Genomic DNA, 20,952 nt, shown 5'->3' with positions numbered 1-20,952 from the left:
GAAGGCAAGCAGGCAGAGGAGCGGGGACGCCGGCAACACGCGAGCGCGCATATGCGAGCGTGCATGTGTCCCGACCCGGTACATTTATACGCTTAGAAAGTTACAAACAGTCCCTTTAACTAATAGCTGAATCCAGAGTTATTTTCCTCGGCACCGCCCTGCAGGCTTATATGACATCCGGTTCTGCCAGCTTTCTGTTGGCTGTGTGCGGCTGTAATAATGGATATATTGGCTGTAATTGCAACGTCAGCCCCCAGCAGCAGAGCTACGCTTCTGCCATTTTGGAGTGAAAATGACTAACTAAATTACTATGGCCAACAGTTCACTTTTATTTCTATGGTTACAGCATGTCTACATAAAAAAATTCTCATAAAGATAAAAAACTTAGTGTGTTTAATTTTCTCCGAATCCCTCATTTGAATACAACCCTGTTTCCAGAGCAAATTAATTGAATGCTGCAGTTCAGTTACATATTTGTTGACTGTCTTGGTGTACCAGTATACTGTAGATTAAGAAAAAATTGATATTTTTTGCAACATAATTTCATTGTAGTAGTACTGCTAGTATCACCCTCATTTTAACAGCGATATATATAAATTGACTGTCTTCTCTGAAGCTGAACAGCTGCTAGTGGTAACACACTGAGCTGTTCAAAACTGAAATTCACAGTTGTTCTGGTGACTCAAGTGAAAGTATTGCAGCACAAAAGGTTGCTGTATTTATTACTAGACTCTGTAGCTGTAATAAAGAATTGTATTGTAGTTTAATTAACAACATCTCCTATAAAGTTTGGTCCAGTAGATGGCACTGTTTTCATACAGAGAGACAGAGAAATCTGAGACAGACTTAAATCTTCTTAACACATGACAAAACTGAGACCCAGACTCGTGAGTTATTAGATGCTGACGTTGAATGAACCAGTACAGTAATTTATATGTAAATTTCAGTTTGCCCTCTGGTGTTTTAAAACCCAATCTTCTCCTGTGATCTCTGATCTCCTGGCTCGTCTTCCTCTGCGGTTCCTGCAAGCCGCAGTAGATCATATTTGATGAAATATTTATTCACACAGCTGTGGTCGGTTTTCACAGACATCTTACAAGTGTACACAGTTCAGAGATATGTGAGATTTCACAGACCAATAATGAGCTGGAAGGCTGCTGGAAACACCAATTCAAGGAAAGATGTTGGACTGTTCTCCAACTGTATAATTCAGTTTAATGTAATCTTAGATGAATTGTCGGTCAGGGGAAAGTGTTGAATCCAGTCTTATTGTGCAAAGGGATGCCCTCCGCTCCTCTGAACTCCTCTGCAATGTCGTCGAATGTGCGTCCTTTTGTCTCTGGGAGGCGAATCCAGGTGAAGGTGAAGGCGACCAGAGCCACGGTCATGAAGAGGAGGTAGACGTACGCACCGCAGATTTTCTGTGTGTGAGAGAGACAGACGGGTGTTATTTTCATCGGGGTGCTTGATCTGTAGTTAACCAAGAATGGTTTCTTAAGATCAAAACCTTTTTCGAGCAACATAATTACACCATGTGAACAGCACACTTACATAAAGAAGAGTAATGTTCAAAAACACAAAAGGCATTAAAACAGATTTACACAAGAAAGTAGAAAAACAAAAAACGTTGTTAGATTCGGTTCCTTGGTCTTAGTTTCAGGTCGGCTGCCATCTCTGCAGCACTATAACGAACAGATGTTTCCCTGGTTAACTGTTAATTTAATTACTATTATTTCAACCTGATGTTAGGAGTTAGCAATAGATTTATACATATTTAACAGATCAGATCAGATTTATGTCTGTTTTAAGGTATACGGTTGTATATAACAGATTGAACAGATTTATAGTCTGTATTTAACGGTCATGTCTCTAAGGTGTTAGGGAACTCGCAAAAGAAAGCATGAAATCCACCTCTAAAGTTTCCCCTGAAGTTTAACTCCGTCATACAGCATGCAGGCCAACAGTATAAACCCACCAGTAATGGAGGAAAGAGGAGTGCCAGAACAAACTTCCCTCCCCAGTTGAGCATGCTGGTGAAGGCCATAGCGATGGGTCTGCCAGGCTGGTCGAACAGCTCAGCAGCGATGAACCATGAGATGGGGCCGGGGCCCAGCTCGTAGGCTGAGATCAGGCAGAAAACCAGCAGGACCTGCAGGCTCCGCAGCTCTGGGACCAGGTGCTGCACGGTGGATAGACAAGTTTCTCGTTGAAGGGATGCACAGTAGTAATTTATGTTGAAATGTGTCAACGAAAATGGGGATGGTGTTAGCGTCGTCTTTCATTTAACTCAAAGCTCACATCTCCTGTTTTCAAAAAACGTAATACATTTGAAAAGTAGGGTTTGTGTTTTGTTCAAAGAACTGGAGACTTAAGTTAAAAATCATTCTCCTTTAGTGCTGCAACTAATGACTATTTTCATTGTTGATTAATCTGTTGATTATTTTCTTGATTAATCGATTAGTTGTTTAGTCTATAAAATGTCACAAAATGGTGAAAGATGTTGATCAGTGTTTCCCAAAGCCCAAGATGACGTCCTCAAATGTCTTGTTTTGTCCACAGCTCAAAGATATTCAGTTTACTGTCATAGAGGAGTAAAGAAACCAGAAAATATTCACATTTAAGAAGCTGGAATCACAGAATTTTGACTCTTTTTTTTCTTTAAAAATCGCTCAGACCGATTAATCGATTATCAAAATAGTTGGTGATTAATTTAATATTTGATGGCATGATGGTGGCTCTATACTCCTTAATGTTGTTTTTTTAGAGTGGATGCCAGCATTGTCAAATATTGGATATCTTGTGCATATCCAATATTGGGATAGAACGTTTTTGTACAAATAAAATTATCCCCACATGATTGTAAGCCTCCGCCAACAAGTCAAGTTGCAATTTACATAATTTGATCCTGTTAGACGTGTGTAAAATTATCATAATTAGCATTGGAATTCTTCAGTTATGGCCAAAAACGTGCTTTGTGAAATCAAATCAGTTCATCCTTGAATCCAAGTGGACGTTTGTGCCAAATTTGAAGAAATTCTATCAGATTCCCCTCAGATGATCTTACCAGCACAGAATCCACTATGGTCATGAGTAAGTTGCACACAGCTAAGGAGATGAAACCAGTCAGGAGCAATCTCCTCCTTCCTGCCCTTTCCATCAGGAAGAACTTGAAGGGAAAGAAATAACACAGTGGTGAAACTATAACGCTAAAAAAGATTATCCGGTTGTGGCTCAAGCTGTTAAAGTATTCATGAGGAAATGGTAACAGCAGTTCTGACTTTAATCCAAGATGTTGATGCAATGTATGGCAAAATCTACAAAATATGACACAATTTGTATATTAAGTAGATTTAATATCCCTCAAACAGGGGGTTGAAATGTGAAGGTTACCACTAGATTTAGTACTCACTGCCACCAAAGTGAAGGTCACATTGACGACCCCCACGCCCAGAGTCAGGTATTTGGCCTGATCAAACTTGGCCTGGAACATTCTGGTGGAATAATTGATGATCTGGAAGAAAAGAGCAGACATTTCTTTTAGCTTAGTGGGTTACTGGGCCATCTTTGTGTGTTTTTAGGGACGGGGGTATTGTCGTGACACACTGGCCCAGAATCTGAGTCGGAGCCTGAATAATGTATTGAATAAGTACATCAAAGCAAAGCTGAGAGTGAAATATTCATCAGACTGTTAGCAAGCCATGCAAACAAATTAACCACGGTTTTTGTCACTAAAAGGAAGTGTCATTAGTTCCTTCAAATTCATGTCAATTGTTTTACCAGTAGGCTCTTTGCCTTATGAGTTTTGCCAGAAACCTTTTCCCAGATGAATTACATTTCATAAGACTGACCGCATTGAATCCGGATAGCTGGCTGCCCAAGTTGATGACGAGGACGATGATGATTGGCTGCTTGTATCTGCGCTTCTTGAAGAACTCTTGGATGGTGACACCGGTCTGAGTGTGGGCGGCCTCTTCCTTCATCTCTTCCAGCTCAGCGAACACCTTGTCTGAGCTTCCTCTCAACCTCAGCAGGGCTGCAGGGTTAAAACCACATCTTCTTTTTAAGTGGTATGTCCACAGAGATGAGAGACTAGAGTGCATTAAAAGCATTTCCACGTTTTGATTCCCAGAAGTCAGCCATGAATCTAAAAACTGAAGTTCCTCAGCTCATCTCTCTCTGTAATCGGTGACTGCAGGACTGTTACCCTGTTGGTCATCTCTATGATATAACTCCAGTTTAAAGACTAAAATGAAGGAGTAAAACATTGGACTCACCAGCCTCTGCTTTGCTCTCCTCTCCACGGTTGATGAGCAGGTAGCGAGGGCTCTCGGGACAGAAAGGCAAGACCAGATACTGCGTCAGGGCCGGGATAACCGACAGCGACAGCATCAAGGCCCAGTAATGCTCCGTACCCAACACTGTCTCCAGACCAGCCACCTGCAGCAAACACATACAGGAACCTTGTGTGACAGTTGTATTTTTTACTTTGAGTGAAGCCGATTTGTAAATCAAAACCAGATTACATATATTTTTGCAGCAAATATGTATCATCTTATTTGTATAAATTCTCACAATAAAGCTGCAACTCAAAACAGCATCATGTCTCTCCAGAATGTCATTACTACATTGCTTTATCCTGTTAGACGTGTGTGAAATTGTCATAATTAGCATAATAATTATTGCGTTACAGCTAAAAATGTGTTTTGTGAGGTCACAGTGACCTTGACATTTAACCACCAAGCAAATTCCCCGACGTCCATCATGTGGTTTATAATATATGATTGAAAATCGAATCAGTTCATCCTTGAGTCCAAGTGGTCGTTTGTGCCAAATGTAAAGAAATTCCCCCCTGGTGTTACTGAGATATTGCGTTCACGAGAATGGGTCGGACAGACGGACAACCTGAGAACATATTTTTTATGCCTCCGCGCCGGCGATAGCCATGGTCGGAGGCATAAAAACCAAACAAATTTTGAGATTAACAACAGTCTTAACAATGTACATGTAGCTAATCTAGCCTTGCCAGCACCATTACCTGCAGATCTTCATGTATGCAAGACTAAACTCCCAAAAAATCTTCAACAGGTAAAGAAAATGGGAGGAAAGTTGAGATTTAAGACATAAGAAGTTACAGAAATCCTACAAACGGCTGTTCTGTATTCAACCTCTCACTTTATCTACCCTATATTTGTAGACGACGAGCATAGAGAGAGTAAAGATCAATCTCAAACAACTTTTTCCAGCCCTGTCCTCACCATTCCCACCAGGATGCCTGTGGCAAAGGACACCTGGTTGAGTGTGGCGAAGGCCCCTCTCAGGTTTGTGGGGGACACTTCCTGGATGTAGAGCGGATTAAGACTCATCACCAGGCCGCAGAAGAGACCGAACACCAACCGTCCCAGGATGAGGACCTCAAATGACTCGCTGGCTTTGGAGGCGGACATCAGGCACGCTCCCACCACGGAGAGACAGTTCACTATTAGGATGGAGTTACGTCTGGAGGGGAGGACGAGAAAAATTAAATGACAACGACGTGATGGGAATTAAATGAACAATATTTTCCCAGCCCTGTTTTTACCTTCCGTAAGAGTCTGCCAGGTATTTGACTCCCAGCGAGCCCAGCAAGGCTCCGAAGTCTTTAATGCTGACAGAGAGCGACCACAGGAGAGTCAGGCTGTGATCTGGCATCGACTGGTTGTGCCTGGCTCTCCAGGTGTGGTTGAAAAACTCTTCAATGATCTAAACAGTTATAAAAGAAAAAGATGATCAACATCAGGAAACACTGTAGATAATCAGGGATTGTGACCTAATCACTGACATTTCAAAATAAATGACTTAACATAAAAGTTTGGTACAACTTATTAAAAGCATTGTTTCTTGTGATGTGCTGGACCAATCAAGCAACAACATTTTTACCGTCAGTATTGCACTAAGTAATCCAGACAAAATATTTAGTGAGCTAAGTATTGAGAAGAATTCAAATGTACAGTAGAATATCTGCCTCACTTGCAAACCTGTAGTGCAGTCTACCTGTGAAATAACAGAACCCCGCCAGACCTGGAGCTGAGCCAGAGAGTTTCAGGGCTTGTTAAGTTTATTTAGTGTTTTATTGAGGCTGTGAGATATTTGTTTGACGATCAGGCGGTATTCCAGCATCCCCCTCTGCATGAAATATTGGGTTCTTATACTGAGTGTCAGCCAGGTCTTGGTTGTCCATACTGTCTATATGATAATGTTTTTTTGTTGCAGTTCTAAACTTATTTTTTATTGAAAGACTATTTCTCTGCTTAGACACTTTGTGGCCTTCCTGCAAATCCTTTTAGAATGCATTTTTTTACGTATTATTCAAAACGAAGGGATTTTCTTGGAATTTCTTTAGCCTCTTAGTCTATTAGTTGACCAATCGGTTGTTTTGGTCTTAGTCGACTTAGATTTTTTATTAATATATATAAAGAAATGTAGTCATTTTTTATACTTTTTCTACATTGAAAGTGGTGCTTTTGTGTGATTCTTTGTGGAGAAGTCAGTTTAACAGACCTGTTGATTTAGTCAACTCATCGATTAGTCGACAAAATCATATGAATGTTAGTCAACTAAGAATTTCTTTGGTCGAGGACAGCCTTAATTGTTTTTTATGTTGAATAACAATATATTTGCAAAGCAAATTCTAAAGCTAAAGTACCATCAAAATAATGGAATTTGAGAACATTTTGTTGATATCAGGAACTGTGAAGCTAATCTATTGTTAAATCAACCAACGTAATGTCATCATGTCTTCCCCCTCAGCTCCCGTTTGTCCTGCTCACCTTGGCCGGAGCGTTGACGTTGCCCGTGTGGTAGCCAATCTGCAGGGAGCCGAGCACCGCTGCCAGGATGGAGGTCAGGAGTGTGGCCGTCAGATGGCTCTGCAACAGGGTTCAGGTTAGTGATTTATTTATTCTTATCTTAAATAGTAACTGGTTAACCTTTTTCATGTAACATGGCATCTTTAGTTTTGACATGAATCTTGAACAACATATTCAAGACTCGTATATTTATTTTAATGAGCAGTAGATTTAAGCAAGTGTGATCTGAGCTCAGTGACCCCACATGGTTCTCCAAACATAAGCAACCCTCTGACTATTTGTAAAGGTCAAGGATGGCAGGAACCACAGTATTTTCACACACTGGCAAGATGTGCAGAAATTTAATTACCACAAGTGAGTGTTAAGACGGGTTTCCACCAAGAAGTTCCTGGTAGTCTTAGTCCCAGGACTACTTTCAAGGAACTAAAAGGTTCCTTTCAGCCCATTGTTGTCTGTATTTCAATAGCAGTCTCCACAGTAAATCATCTGTTGAGTGTTTGATGGTTAATTATTTGTGCTTTAGAATATAACCACCATGAAACAATCAGAAAACAACTTTCTTTTCCTCTCATTCACAGCACCATCGCACTGTCGTCTGTCTCTTCTACCGTTCGCCCTCAGCTTGCTCGCATGATCTCTTTTTATTTCTCTGTCTTTTTTAAAATGAGTCAGGGAGCAAAGCCCAACTTTATTTTTAATGTTATCAAACGAAGAGAAATGCTTTCCCCTCGTCCTAAAATGGTCATAAATCGATACTAGAGTACTTCCTTGTTTTATGAATGAAGCGGTACGCGAGTTGAAGCAGCGGCGCTGTGTGTTTGACCAATCAGAGATGGTCATCCTTGCAAATCCCACCCTGATAGCTCCTGCACTTTCAGAAAGTACTTCCCCCTGACCAACTTAATTTAGACCCTGGTCCCTGCGGTCAAAATGCAACAAGTTCCTAGTTCCGGGGGAAAGTTCCTGCGGTGGAAAAGGGGCTTTGAATCTCCTTCTGTCTGTTAATTTAGAAGGGCGAAAGAATAAAAAGGGCGAAAACAAACAAACCTCCTGTGCCGCCATTTGTTTGGTTGAGACGGGGTGTCACTCCCTCAAGATGTTGGTGCATTTATCTTCTTCTGACTTCCTCTGCTGTGAAAAACCCAAATTATGCCATAATTGGAGACTCTTTTTGCCATTTACATATGATGACATTGTACATGTGGTAATGTAGCAAGGAGACTAATTTCACATTATATTAAGTATTTATAGACTTTTTATTCTAGACAAATGTGTTTTCATTTTCAGTTATGGTTCTTAAAAATACAATTTTATGATAGTCTCTCAGCAGCATTAAATCAAAACTCTTAAAATCCAGGCAGAGAGATGTCATACATGCTTCAAGACACAGAATATATTTTTATGAGAAAGGATGTCAACAAATGCTGCGCAATTGAATCCGTCAGTCAAATGATATACTTGCAACATATAGTTTTTTTCTTTCCTTTTTTTGTCAACTTACCTGTGCTGTGGAGTAAAGCAGACCGCTCGTCTTGTCCAAAATATAAATCAAAAAAGAGAGAACAAAAAGCTATCCAACTTGTAGTCGCTGAGAGGTGAATAACTGCTCATAAAAATGTTCATGTAACTTGTAGACATTAACTACTGTATAGTGTATACAGTTGATTCATATACAGTATTAAATATTTACATAAGTTAAAAATATAATTAAACTTTGTGGGTAAACTGGATGTCAGGAGTTTTTTTCCTCCTTGAGCACCCAGTTTCATCTTCATATACTTGAAATATGGTCATCAATCATACTATCATCATGATAGTATGTTGACTATACTACTACTATCATAGAATATGCAGCATGCAGAAAAGACCTTTTATCCATTATCTACAACTATATCAATATCTACATTAACATCTATATCTCTATATACTTTTCTTCAAGTTCTCACCACTGTTCCTGAGTGTCGTACGTTGATCCCGTCTTCATCCCTGAGTTTCAGATATGACTGTGTAAAGTGAACACACCACTACTGGAAACCACACACACACACACACACACACACACACATATGTTGGACCAGTGAGTCCCGTTATGAAGTCGCACCCAGCTGGTGAATTTGGGGCAGGCCTGATAGAAAGGCAGCCGCGGGCCTCCTCTGGTTCTCATGGACCAGCTGATCGACGTCATGATATTTAACTGATTGAGGATCAGTTTATCTGCTGCACCTAAATCTCTAATTAACTCTGTTGGAAACAACACAACTGTTCCCGGGTCAGGGCTGAAAGGCATTTCCATTTGGAGTTGACATTTTGGCAATAACACAGCCACGTGCTTTAGCTGTGTGTGTGTGTGGAGGTGTGGGTAACTTTGTCCTGTGACGATGTTCACTTAAATGGAAAATTCATGAGTGTCAATGACCTTGCATCTCCATATGTCTTTCTAGGAATTAAGAAAAAAACGCTTGCTCAGCCATCGCCATGTTGAGAGCTGTGCGGAGGCAATAGAAATGCTCTGAATTCTTTAATTCAGCACCTTTAATTTATCCAACTAATGCTGAGATTATTCTAACAACATAAGGCCCTATAGGGTTATCTAAACCCATACAAGAGCAGGAAACCCTACAACTGTGAAACGTTATGTTTTTACTCAAAAACAATGAAATGTGTTTTGCAACCTCGTGCCACAGTTTATAATCTCGTTTTTGAAAGATGAAAAAAGTAAACTTGGGTTAGGGTTACACCGTAACATTTAAATAACCAACATTGTTATTATATTAGCGTAGATGTGTAGGTTTCTCCCGCTTTTCTTTGTAGTGTTTCCCAAACGTAATTAAACCCCATTGATAGCTTACATGTGGGTAAATTATAATGGGTTTCTGTGCATGCTCATAGTTGTTATGACGTAGTCTGTTGAACACAAACATCTGTGTTCTTGTACCTGTTTGGGAGAATTAAATAAATAATAGTTGCAGTCTAATGAAGGCAAATAAGTCATCCATTTTCACTCCTGAATTGAATTACTGGAGGAGCCCACTTGCTATATAATCTAATGAATATGACTCGTTTTTAGGGAAATTAAATGGTAGCTACAGAGATAAACATCAACAGCAGCAAACTTAATTGTACATTGTGGGTCAAGATTAGCTGACTGAGGCTGTGGGGTGCTTTCAAGGATAGTTTTAAAAGGCAACACCTATCACACAATGCTGTGACAATTTAGAGCCTCAAGGATTTAACAGCACAACACAACAACAACACAAGTACAGTATATGTCCTTCTCCTCCACATCCTGCGACAACAAGCACTAATATTGGCCTAAAAATGCTTCCTGCTCTCCGTCAGCCTGAAGCTCTGGATGTCTCAGTTTCCAACATCTGTCAGTCTGCCCCGTACATATCAGAGTAATCCCCAAACCAGACTGATCCTGATCAGAGGTCACATGAGGGGGAGTGATGGAGCATTAAAAGCCATCTTGGCCTGATGTGTTTTTTAATGTTTGTATAATCTCACCATTCATGTTCATTATAGTGAGGGTGATTATCTGTGCTTAGATTGGTGCTTGCATGTGTTTGCATGCATTCCAATATGTGCCTGTGGGTGTTTGCGATATTTTAATAGTGTGTCCATATATTGTATGTGTGTAATCGTCCCTGTATTTCCCGCCAATGAAGTAATACTTCCTTAGATGAAAATTGGATTACCTCAGTTTTACGGTTTTCACACTTTAGTTTCAGCTGAAGAATTGCATCGTCATTGTTGGCACGTCCTGTGTTGCTTTGCTCATTTCCTCACATGGATCAGTGAAGTTTAATCTAATCCAGTCTTATCGAATGAACTGTTGACTGTTTGTTTGCGTGCTAGCATGTGCAAACACGCCTCTATGTATGGGCTACATATGTGCCCATGAGGCATTCCCACTAGTAAAATACAGGCTATAAGTGACTCTGCAAAATGAAATCATGTTGGTTCATATTCACACACACCTGCCTCTTGAACAAATCCAAATGGGCAGTAACTGCTTTTCGCTGCTGAGTTGCACAAGCCAAATAAAAAAAGCATGTAGAAGAAAGATGAACTTAATCATAATGTTGGGTGAGGAAACATTCCCCAGCCTCGCCACAAACCACATCATTTGTGCATGAAAATAATCTTTTTATATAAAACCTAAGTAAAATATGTACAAATAAGTACTAAGTGGGCCCCGGAGGCCCGGAGGTGATGAAAAACAGATAATTCCGATCCACAGAAAAACCTGCGCTGCACTGACTCATGTGTGAAATACTTGAGTTGTGTTGAAGACAGAAAACAGAAGACTTCCCATAAAACTCTGCTAGTTTCACATTTCAAATCTTTGTTTCTTATTAACGTTGTAAATTATGGATCGCTACTTTCCAAACTGTTGATAGATGTCATCATTTTCAAATATTAGATATCTCATGTTTGGTATTTTGTGTCTTTTTTGTGATTTGCAGACCTTAGAGAACAAGATATTACGCTTTTAAATCACCGATAAGAAAATGGAATCTGTCTGTAGTCCAAAGTAAATGAAAAATGAATCCCTGGCTGTGTCCAAAATCATTCACTCGTTCACTCCCTACTCACTATCCAGGGATTTCTTTGTACAGGACTATATTGTGAGCTCATCGACAAAATGAAACAACACTTTTGGACACTACTCAGGCTCTCGGCGCCGTTAAATTCATCATTGCTGTTGTACAATTAAAACGTGCCAAACTAACGTCGGCTGGTAGACCATCCATAATAAATACTGACGTATGTCCTGACTGATGTATTTTTGTGATAAATACATATGTAATCTATTAGGACTGAGATGATGCACCTATCTCCCGATTGGAAACTATCACGATACTTGGGTGCTGATTCCATATGTATTGCGATTTTTAAGTATTGTGATTCGATATTACGATTTATTGAGATTTTTGTTAACTTTTTTAACAGTAGACCATGGGGAAAAGTTGAATCATACACTTCTAGGGACTTTTAACTTTGAAAAATGTTTGATTTTCAGCATGTATGTAGTCAGAGATGTCCTGAAGTCAAATATATCAGTCATTGTCAGGTATTATTTGTTAATTTTTTTTTTTTTTTATTTAAAAGGGACATGTAATGTTTTATAATTCTGGTAAATATAATCCAATTAATCTTTTTTCCATATATGTGTTTTGTATATACAGTTCCCTTTGTTAACACCTTATTTTGAAAACCGGACGTAGTCACAAGTGTATACTTCCTCTAACTTCGCCAAGTCTGTCGCTAGCTCTCCCGTCTGCTCCGTTCTCTTTCTATATCCATGTTCGTCTCCATCGGGGCCGTTTGAATGTATTTAACATAAATGTCAGTATATGGGTGCTCTACAGTTGTAGCGTCAGCCCATTTAACCACGGAGATGAGAGTGACGGCTGGCTTGACTGCACGTTACCGCAATACAATAACGTTTCCTGTCCATGACAGAGTTAGCATGCAGCTTTATCCATGATGTCTAGCTCTGCTTTTCCTGCAATGTGTGAAACCCAAAGTGTTTCCATACTTTACTGGATGTGAAGTGTTTACCACGTTGGATTTAAAATGTGAGGGTGCAGATCGTGTCCATGCGGACCCTCCGATGTTTTCTGCTTTGTTGTATTGGCTCACTGCGGCCGACTGCAGTTTGTTTTGGTAAGCAGTAATGCAGTGTATATATCCAGGGATTTTATTCTGAAAGGTAAGAACGGAAGTAAACATAGTAAAGCGGTGATCCGCTGCCTTCGTCAATGTGGGGGCAATTAGAGCATTTTCCCAAATTAATAAATTCAAAGTACTTTGTGGCCGTTTGTGTTGTGATGCGCTGCTCATATTGAATATGTTATTTTCGCGCCGCAACTCATGGATTTGTCTCAATTGCGCAGCTCTCTCTCTCCTCTCGTCCGTCTGCCCTTTTTTCCTTTAGCACAATGCATGATGGTGGATAATACTCGGTTAGTGAACATCGTTGTCCACTACTTTTCACGATGCTTTGTGGAATACTTTGACTCCACTATATAGGGTATAATCATTCTCACTATACATTCGGACAGCACTACAAAATGGCAAACTCACTATGTAATCCCCTATATAGTAAGTAGTGAATGATTTCAGACACAGCCCCTGCTTTTGAAATTCTTGGAATTCACTGAAAGCAAACTGAGGTTTAGTACTGAATGTACTTGCCCCCTACTTAATTTTTTATTTGCGATGGAAATCTACCCACAAAACCACCCTGATGTCGCCGGAATATATCTAACGCAAATCTGCAGCACAGTATGAGCACAAAGAATGAGAGGAAAGAAAAATTAGCAGTAGGGGGTAAAATGCGTCGTCCACCTGCAAGCTCTGTTCCTGCAGCTGAGTTCTCAATCAGCGTGTGGATACGCCTGTCTGGAACATGACTTCTGACCCCTGAGGCCTGGCCTCCTGGCAGGCAACCCCCCCTGACCCTGCGCAGGCTGCTGGGCAGGTGCTGCTGCAGGAACAGAGGGCATCGGGCACAAATGGTGAGCAGTGTGCACCATCATCCCCCCCAACCGCATGTTTAGCTATCACGCAGGCTAATTGCCCGCTCTAATTACCTGTAATGGTGTTTGATCTGTTCCTAAGTGTTTCAATGCACACAAAGGAGAAAAAAAAACTACTTATCACTACTAAAACATGTGGGAAATGTACAATAACAGGTCATTGTATCGGGCTGTAACAGAGCAACTCCTACATGGACAGATATCCTATATTTCTCCACAAGATTTTTAGTGAAAAGAGACTGGATCCTCTGTGTCAATACATGTTGAATTTGTATATTTTTCGTAATTTTTATGAGGGATAAACCATTTTTAAGATCAGTTAATAGTGCCGTTTAAGTATTCACATATTGCGTAGGTGATCAAAATGTTAGAAAACAGTTATAAACGTCCTGAGACGACATCATGCAGCACCTGTACTGCCCACACCGTCACTTTCAAAACCCCAAATTCCAGTCCTCACCTATGAAACCCTGTTTAGCACCCCGCCTCCCCTTCACCCCACCTTCAACAAAGGAGAAAACACACACACACACTCTCTAAAACACACACACATGCACATACATCCCTAAGCAGCTGCGTCATTACAAAACTCTTTTGAACTTCACACTGGAAGTCAAATGCCACATGTGTCAGTACAAGACAGATGTACTGCAGCTGCCTCTTGGCTCCAATTTCATCTGTGATACAACCCTCGCTCCCCTCCCCGCCTTCCCCCCGCCCCCATCACCAAGCGACCTCACCCCCCGAAGCCCTCCGCCTCCCATCATGCACTGACAACATCCGCGCCTTTGAAGTCCCATCACTAAATCAGAGAATCTCACACTGCACACAAATCAACAGGCCAAACAGAGTGCATCTGTAGTCAAGCTGCAAATTAATTTATATGTTTATAAGTTCAAACAATATCACCTTCCAATTGTTTTTTTCTAAGTCCCCAATGAAATTAGAAAATTGCAAGATATAACCTTTTTTTTAAAAAGTATTTATTGCCAGTTCATGGAATTCATGGCTGATGCTGTGTAGTATGTGTGTGCATACCTGGCTAACAGGGTTCAATATGTGAACTTGCAGTCTGCAGTGAACCATCTTCACCGTTAGGGGTCAGTGTTGAACTCCTTCTCCCCCCACAGGGAGCTTGTCCTCTACTCTCCAGCTCTAAATGCCTTTATACTGCACAAGACTGAGTCTGAACTGAGCATAGTTTGAATAGATGTGGTGTAAAACAGTATCAGGATCAGTTCTCTATTATTGTTGTTGTCTGGCATGATTGTACCGCATTTAGTTCAACTATGATGGATTAAGACGAAGAAGAGAGGAGAAAATTGTTGATCTTAACAATGTTCCCTATAATGTGCACTTTCATAAGTGACAGCTATATCCAAGATCTTGGTGCTCTGGGAACCAAATTTAGCTCTGTAGGGTGTCACATCTCCGTCACTAGAATGTTAAAATGTTAATATGCAATAGCTGATTTTATTTGGGCTCTTTGGGGGCAGCGGAAACAAGTTGTGAACAGCATACTGACATATTCATCAGGTGAAAATGTTTTGTTATAAGTCCAATATTCACTCTTTTAGCTTTGTTTTTGGTCTCTACCAACTCTGTGGGAAATATCTGTCTCTTTAGCATTTTAGAGTGAACCAAAACAGTAAAGTTGCAAGCCAGACAGCTTAACAGTGGCTGAAACTCGCTATAAAGCTTCATAAAGTTGACGGGACATGTTTCACATTATTTCCACATTTTCATTTGATACATTATAGCCGCTTTTAAAGGAACAATGTGTAGCCTTTCAGGCTGTTGTCAAACACCATTTGTAGCTATACCTACGAAAAAAGAATGCACTGTGATTTGTGTATATATATATCTCACAAAATCAATTTGTATGTAATACACGTAATTGGAAACCGGGAAGTATAAAGAGCGACAAACGCTGCATAGGGAGGATGTCGAGGTGGATGGGTGGGTCAAAAAACACCAGACTTTTTCCCAGGAGACCGGTGTTGGTGCCCCGTGTGAAACCAGAAGTCAACGTTGATTTGTCACATAACTTCCGTACTTAATTTACGCCAATTCCAGTGTTATTTTAACTCAAATCACGATCTTTTCCTAGACCTAACCAAGTTGTTTCCTGTCAAGACGGAAGTTTATTTTGAAAAGACTGTGTGTCACATTTTGGAGGAAAGTGCACGAAAAATAAGGAACAACTTTTCGTGGGAAATCATACGAATCGAATGAGGATACGTTGAGCATTTTGGGGGATCTTTTGGCAGAAATGGAATAGAATATTTAAAAGTATGTATTCTTTAGCGTATAATCACTTGAAAATAAGAATCCCTGTGTTTTTGTTACCTTAAAATTAGTCGTTTATAACTACATACTCTTCACGGAGTCTGCCACGTTTTTGCGTTGGCCTCTGTACTTCTCCTACACGTTTAGCACATGGGAGAAGTTTCACCTGGTTGCAATCTGCTACCGCTAGATGCCGCCAAATCCTACACACTGCTCCTTTAAGTAAGAAATGACTGGTATGTTTATGTTCTGAATGTAGGGCATCTACAGGCCTTTTTCTCATTACAGCCGCTTTAGATTTATGTTTTGGCTCAGGTGGGAAAAAACACAAACTACCCAGAAAAGTGATACAACCCAGGTGTAAGCCACTGCTGTGTGCCAAGATGCATTTCATAAACTCTATCATTCTATCAGAGTAGGTTCCCCTCTTCTTTTTGTCCTTTCTATTGTTTAGTCTTGTATGAGTCTATTGTGCCACAGATTCACATAACTCAGGAAACAAGGACTATATTAAAGTGGAAAAAAAAGCATTTTTTGTTTTCATTGCTTAGCCAAACAGCTGCACCTCAAGCCACATAATTTGCATTGACCAATTTCACCCAAAGACAACACGTCTCGGTGCTTTGTTTTCCAACAGATCTAATTTCTTCAGCTATGAATAAGAAATATTGTCAAAACACATTGAGACGGTCTAGACAAGCCTGTCGGGGCTTTGCAGTGGAAAAGTTGCCAGTGAGCGGCGAGACAATCTTGGCTTCTCCCCGTCAGACTGACAGTCATCTGTAAGCCTCCTTCACTATACGTCCCCCATCGTGATTAGCAGTGATTACTAGCCTGTTAGGTTGGTTTTAGATCTCTCATGTGATCTGCAGCTCTGCGGCGTCTGGAAGCACTTCAGCAGACACACAAGCCCAGTGTTTCAAACCTGGACTGAAGCAGGCACTCAGGAGAGACTGCTCAGCCATCTGAGAGAGAAGTTTCTTTTCTCAGTCTTGGCATAACTGTCCAGTCCAAATTAGACGCGACTGGACTTGTGATTGTAGTAGATTAAGCACCAGATAAATATTGTATACATTCTTGACCGTGTGTAGTGATGACAGGAGTCGTAAAACACAAGCTGAAATAGTCAAATAACCCCACCACAGATAAAATAAACAGTCCTCAGAGCTTCTAACATACAGCCTGGTCCAAGCAACGTGAATTAGCTACTGTAATAGCCTACTGTTTGACGTGATGTAAACGCAGTGAAAAGTATGTTTCTTTACAATAAGTCAGAATGGCAGCGAAGTAATTGAACACCCACAATGAGATTTAGTAAAACAAACAAAGGTTATTGTACATATTTACAATGGGAGCCTTTTTTTGTCTCATGTTCATGAGCCACTGCAGTGACTCTCGGGGATTATGCTAAAAAATGCACAACTCAAAACAAATACACAAGCATTCAGACCGCAATAGCAAACTCATGATTCTCCAATTTTTTGAACTTAATTGTTCTCAAATGTGAGGAAGACATTTTATTTACATTCCAAAACTTGTTCATAAGGTCTTTTCGAGTGTTTTGTCCTCGCTGCTCTGTCATTTTCCTCTTCGTCAGACCCCCTCGGGGGTATTTTAAAAGACTTACTGCATTGTCTTGCATAAGGTGGCAAAGCTCCAAAGTATGTGTGGTGGTAAGTGTTTCACAGAGCGGGACAGACAGTGAGTGTGTTTACATACACAAAATGTACTCCAATATTACTGGGGAGACTCAAATATTTATTTTAGGAACTGGCGTTTGTAAATGCCACATCTTGTTTACAATAACTGGGATAAACGTGAATATGACGGCTGATATTAACGGGATACTGAGCCATGTACTGTAAACATCTTACTCCATTTACTGGTTGGGTTTACTCATCCGTGCCACCTCGTTTTCCTGGTACTAATAAGAATATAAGTCATTCTCTGGACTGCAGTCTGTTTTGGAAAAATAAAATCCCCACCAGGGGGTCTTTGTCAGAGATTTGTTCATGTTATTGCAATTTGTAAAGGTAGCCAGAAGAACCCGATGAACCCATGATCACCAAACACTTTGCGAAAAATTTAAAAAACATGCGCAATTCACCATTAACACACTAGAAATACACTTTAGCTGTTTGATTGTGTAGAAAATGAATACTAACATTAACTTAGTAGAGTAATACAACTAACATTGACTTGTAACTTGACATAAAATTACACACAGAACAACAGAGTGAGACAAGATATGTGTAAACCAATGGCCTTCATTGTGGTTTGAACTTAAAGCTGCATTAATCAATATGTTTTATATATAAACATTAAATCCAATGGATTGTGGAAGGAGTTTCTCGTACAGGCAAACCCTCAGAGGATTGTCACAGAACTCTTTTTAGTTTCTCAACTTTTTTTTAGTTTTTCTGAACTTGTTGATTTTATGGCACATAAACTATATAGTTTGGCCTCATAAAGCCGTTTTCAGCAAACAAGCTATGATAAATGGACTATATGCTACCTGCTCAGCACCAAACACCAGACAAAGTTAGCAACTATGGTTAACATGGTGAGAACCAGATATTTCCCTCAAAAAAGTTGGTGGAGACCAAAAACAGAGCTAAAATTGGAGCTAAATATTGGACTTGGGATGTTGCTCTGTGTTGCTACATCTGTAACGATGCAACCAGGGTTGAGTGATCTGTTAAAGTTTTCCAGCCGGGTTCCGTCAGCCCAACATCCGCCGATTGGCGATATAGTTGCGCAGGTGTGTGTGCAGCACACGCAGGGGGTGTGGGAGTCCCGCTGACATCCACAGTCTTTAATGTGAAAATATAATTTTACTGTAACATTACAATTTATAGGCTACTCTTCTTCAATTAAACAAAATAAATCACCTTGGGATCTTTGCTAAGCAATAAGCTGTAAAGAGGGTTTGAACAGCTGTTCGATTCTATTTGAAAAAGAGTCCGATTGCGCCAACGCCTTTTTCAATTATTCCCAATGAGGAAGGAGCGTAAGAAGAGAAAAGGTGCTACACCCAGCGTCTTTTTTTCCGAGCGCTCTGACTTTTTTGTGTGGTCGCTCCCGAGTGCTTCTAGTTGAAAATCTCTGAACTTTTCAGAAAGCTGCCAGGGAGGCTTTTTTTTTCTCCCCGGCACCCTGCCAGCAATTTTGTGTCAGAGAACGCTATACGGACACACAGTCTAAATTGTCATTTAGTCACTGCCCTGTTTTGTGAAAGACTAATCAGAAATCGGTGCAACAAGAACGTGCATAATAATGCCAGTTCCTATTCAAGAAACACTTTGAATTGCGCTTTACAGGTTAATTAATTACCAAGTTGAATTCTTGAGGAGGCAGACCCCTACATTAGCTAAATAAAATTACAAAACTCGCCCGAGAAAAACCAACCCGAGATGCAACTCTTGAGGAAATTATAATTCAGGGTTGTGTCTCAAAAATGAATTAATGCAGCTTTAATTTCTTCATACTGCCACATGCATGTGGAAATGTTTTACCTGCTGTGTGCTACAGTGTTAAGCTGCGTTAGTCTACTGCTAGGACTGTGTATATGTACTGTACCAGTGTTGGGGGGGATGATGCATGACTTTAAAAGTACTCATAATACCTTTGTTATTACTGACAGCTGCTACACAATTTTTCACAATTACATGTTATTTTTGTGATTTTGTTTTTCTCATCTATAATTATTTAGTTTTTTGTTAGCACAAACTTTATACAAAAGTAAAAAAAACAATGACAGACAAAATGCTGATAACTGAGATAACTACATACAACATAATGGTCTTGTATTGGTTTTGGGTTGCACAAAAAAAGTACACCTTTTAAGTAACTGCGTGGTGAGCAGCTAGCGTTCCCCAACACTGGTATGTACTGAACAATAACCGACATAACGTGTCTCCGACATTGTTCACAAAGATCTGATTCTTAAGCCAATATGTTAATGTATCTAGACAGTTCTGTACAGTGCAAGGGGATTCATACAGCTAATTCTGTGCTGCTGAATTAGACTTCATGGTCACAGTTTAATTCTAATACATGCCGTTCACTTAATATTGCATGCTCACATACAACATTACACATTCGTTTAAATTGGTCTACATTGCCATAGCTCCTCCTTTTGAGTATCGAGCAACATTTGGGCTGAATGGGACTCACTGTAAGCTCCTCTTTAGTGAGTTACCTCTGGCCTGCGTGCTGCTATATGTAACAGGGGGAATGTAAGTTTAATTTAATAGCCACAAAATGTGTGTTAGTGCCTGTTCCTGTTACGTGAGGACAGAACGAATCACAACAGCGGACTAAAACACAAGGGGAAATGTGGTAGCATACACATCTTCCAGTGGTGATCTTTTTACAAATATATTCTCATTCTTACCTAGACCTTTTCAGTCACTTCAAGAGAAAAAATAAACACACGCGTACAAACAGATAAAATGTCAAACATAGGGAGGAGAAAGTGCAAATATTTTGGCGCCGCTTCGTTTTCTTTTCTTGTTTTTTCTGTTCACTTTTTTTGAAACTCAGGAACTTGTTAATTTTTCTGCTCCATCTTTCTCTTTCCTGTCAGCAAGCGTACAGATGCCTTCCCTCTGTGCCCTCTGCTCTCGTCTCAGCTTCTGGATCCTTCTCTTCTCACACCAGACGACCTACTGGGAACAAGAGAGGAGGGGTGGGGGGGGGGGGGAGAAATGTATTCACTCGTCTGTTTTAGTATCCAGATGCACTCACACATAGCTGTTGCGTGACAAGACAGAAGGCAGAAGCTCACGGAATAACTCACACACACAATTTAAATAATATATGTAACATCTAATATAGTCTAATAAAAAATATGATGCATGTTGCATGTATGAGTGGACCATATGGAAAGCAGATTCATCCTCTGCAGCAGCTGATAACGTTTCTCTTCCTCTTAAACCCATCGCCTTTCCTTCACGACTCACCAGTATCAACTAAACAGACTCCTGAAGACTTTGTAGGGCTGCCTCCTGTTAATCAGTTATTCGACTAATCGGACATTTTGGTCTTAGTCGACTAAGATTTCTTTAATCGATTCGTTTTTTAAGCTTTTTCATTCCGAACGACTTCTTTCCAAGAAAGTTATGAGCACATCTCCGGTAAACACAAGATTTAAAGAAGGGCTGTCAAAGTTAACGCAATAATATCTTGTTAACGCAAATTTGTTTTAACGCCAATAATTTTTTTAATGCAACTTTTAGGTTGTAGCGGTCTCAGTTTTAAAGCTAGAG

General features: G+C 40.2%; 3 protein-coding genes across 9 annotated transcripts in view; 1 reads left to right on the top strand and 2 right to left on the bottom strand.

Moving 5' to 3' along the window:
* ccdc177 (coiled-coil domain containing 177) overlaps nt 1-20,952 on the top strand; it is a 160,090-nt gene that overhangs the window by 57,086 nt on the left and 82,052 nt on the right. Inside the window, exon 3 of the mRNA XM_037796520.1 lies at nt 6,787-6,921. The gene's annotated coding sequence lies outside the window, so the exon portion shown is untranslated. The remainder of the gene's footprint in view (nt 1-6,786; nt 6,922-20,952) is intronic.
* Nucleotides 267-9,030, bottom strand: LOC119474474 (solute carrier family 2, facilitated glucose transporter member 1). Its single transcript, XM_037746496.1, has 10 exons — nt 8,947-9,030; nt 6,807-6,905; nt 5,579-5,739; nt 5,256-5,496; nt 4,275-4,437; nt 3,849-4,033; nt 3,410-3,511; nt 3,065-3,166; nt 1,976-2,179; nt 267-1,421 (listed from the first exon to the last, which is right to left on the bottom strand). Exons 1-10 carry the CDS (start codon nt 9,028-9,030, stop codon nt 1,242-1,244), a joined length of 1,521 nt encoding a protein of 506 aa, XP_037602424.1. The 3' UTR covers nt 267-1,241.
* Nucleotides 17,420-20,952, bottom strand: part of smoc1 (SPARC related modular calcium binding 1) — a 62,325-nt gene continuing 58,792 nt past the window's right edge. For 6 of the 7 annotated variants that reach the window (XM_037796529.1, XM_037796528.1, XM_037796526.1 and 3 more), the window contains one exon: nt 17,420-20,352. In XM_037796529.1, the coding sequence (XP_037652457.1) occupies nt 20,313-20,352 (40 nt within the window). In that variant the 3' untranslated portion in view covers nt 17,420-20,312. The remainder of the gene's footprint in view (nt 20,353-20,952) is intronic. The other variant, XM_037796527.1, reaches the window with a different exon arrangement.

Source organism: Sebastes umbrosus, chromosome 16, assembly GCF_015220745.1.
Source record: "Sebastes umbrosus isolate fSebUmb1 chromosome 16, fSebUmb1.pri, whole genome shotgun sequence".
Taxonomy (NCBI): domain Eukaryota; kingdom Metazoa; phylum Chordata; class Actinopteri; order Perciformes; family Sebastidae; genus Sebastes; species Sebastes umbrosus.
This window is presented reverse-complemented; position numbering and strand designations above follow the sequence as displayed.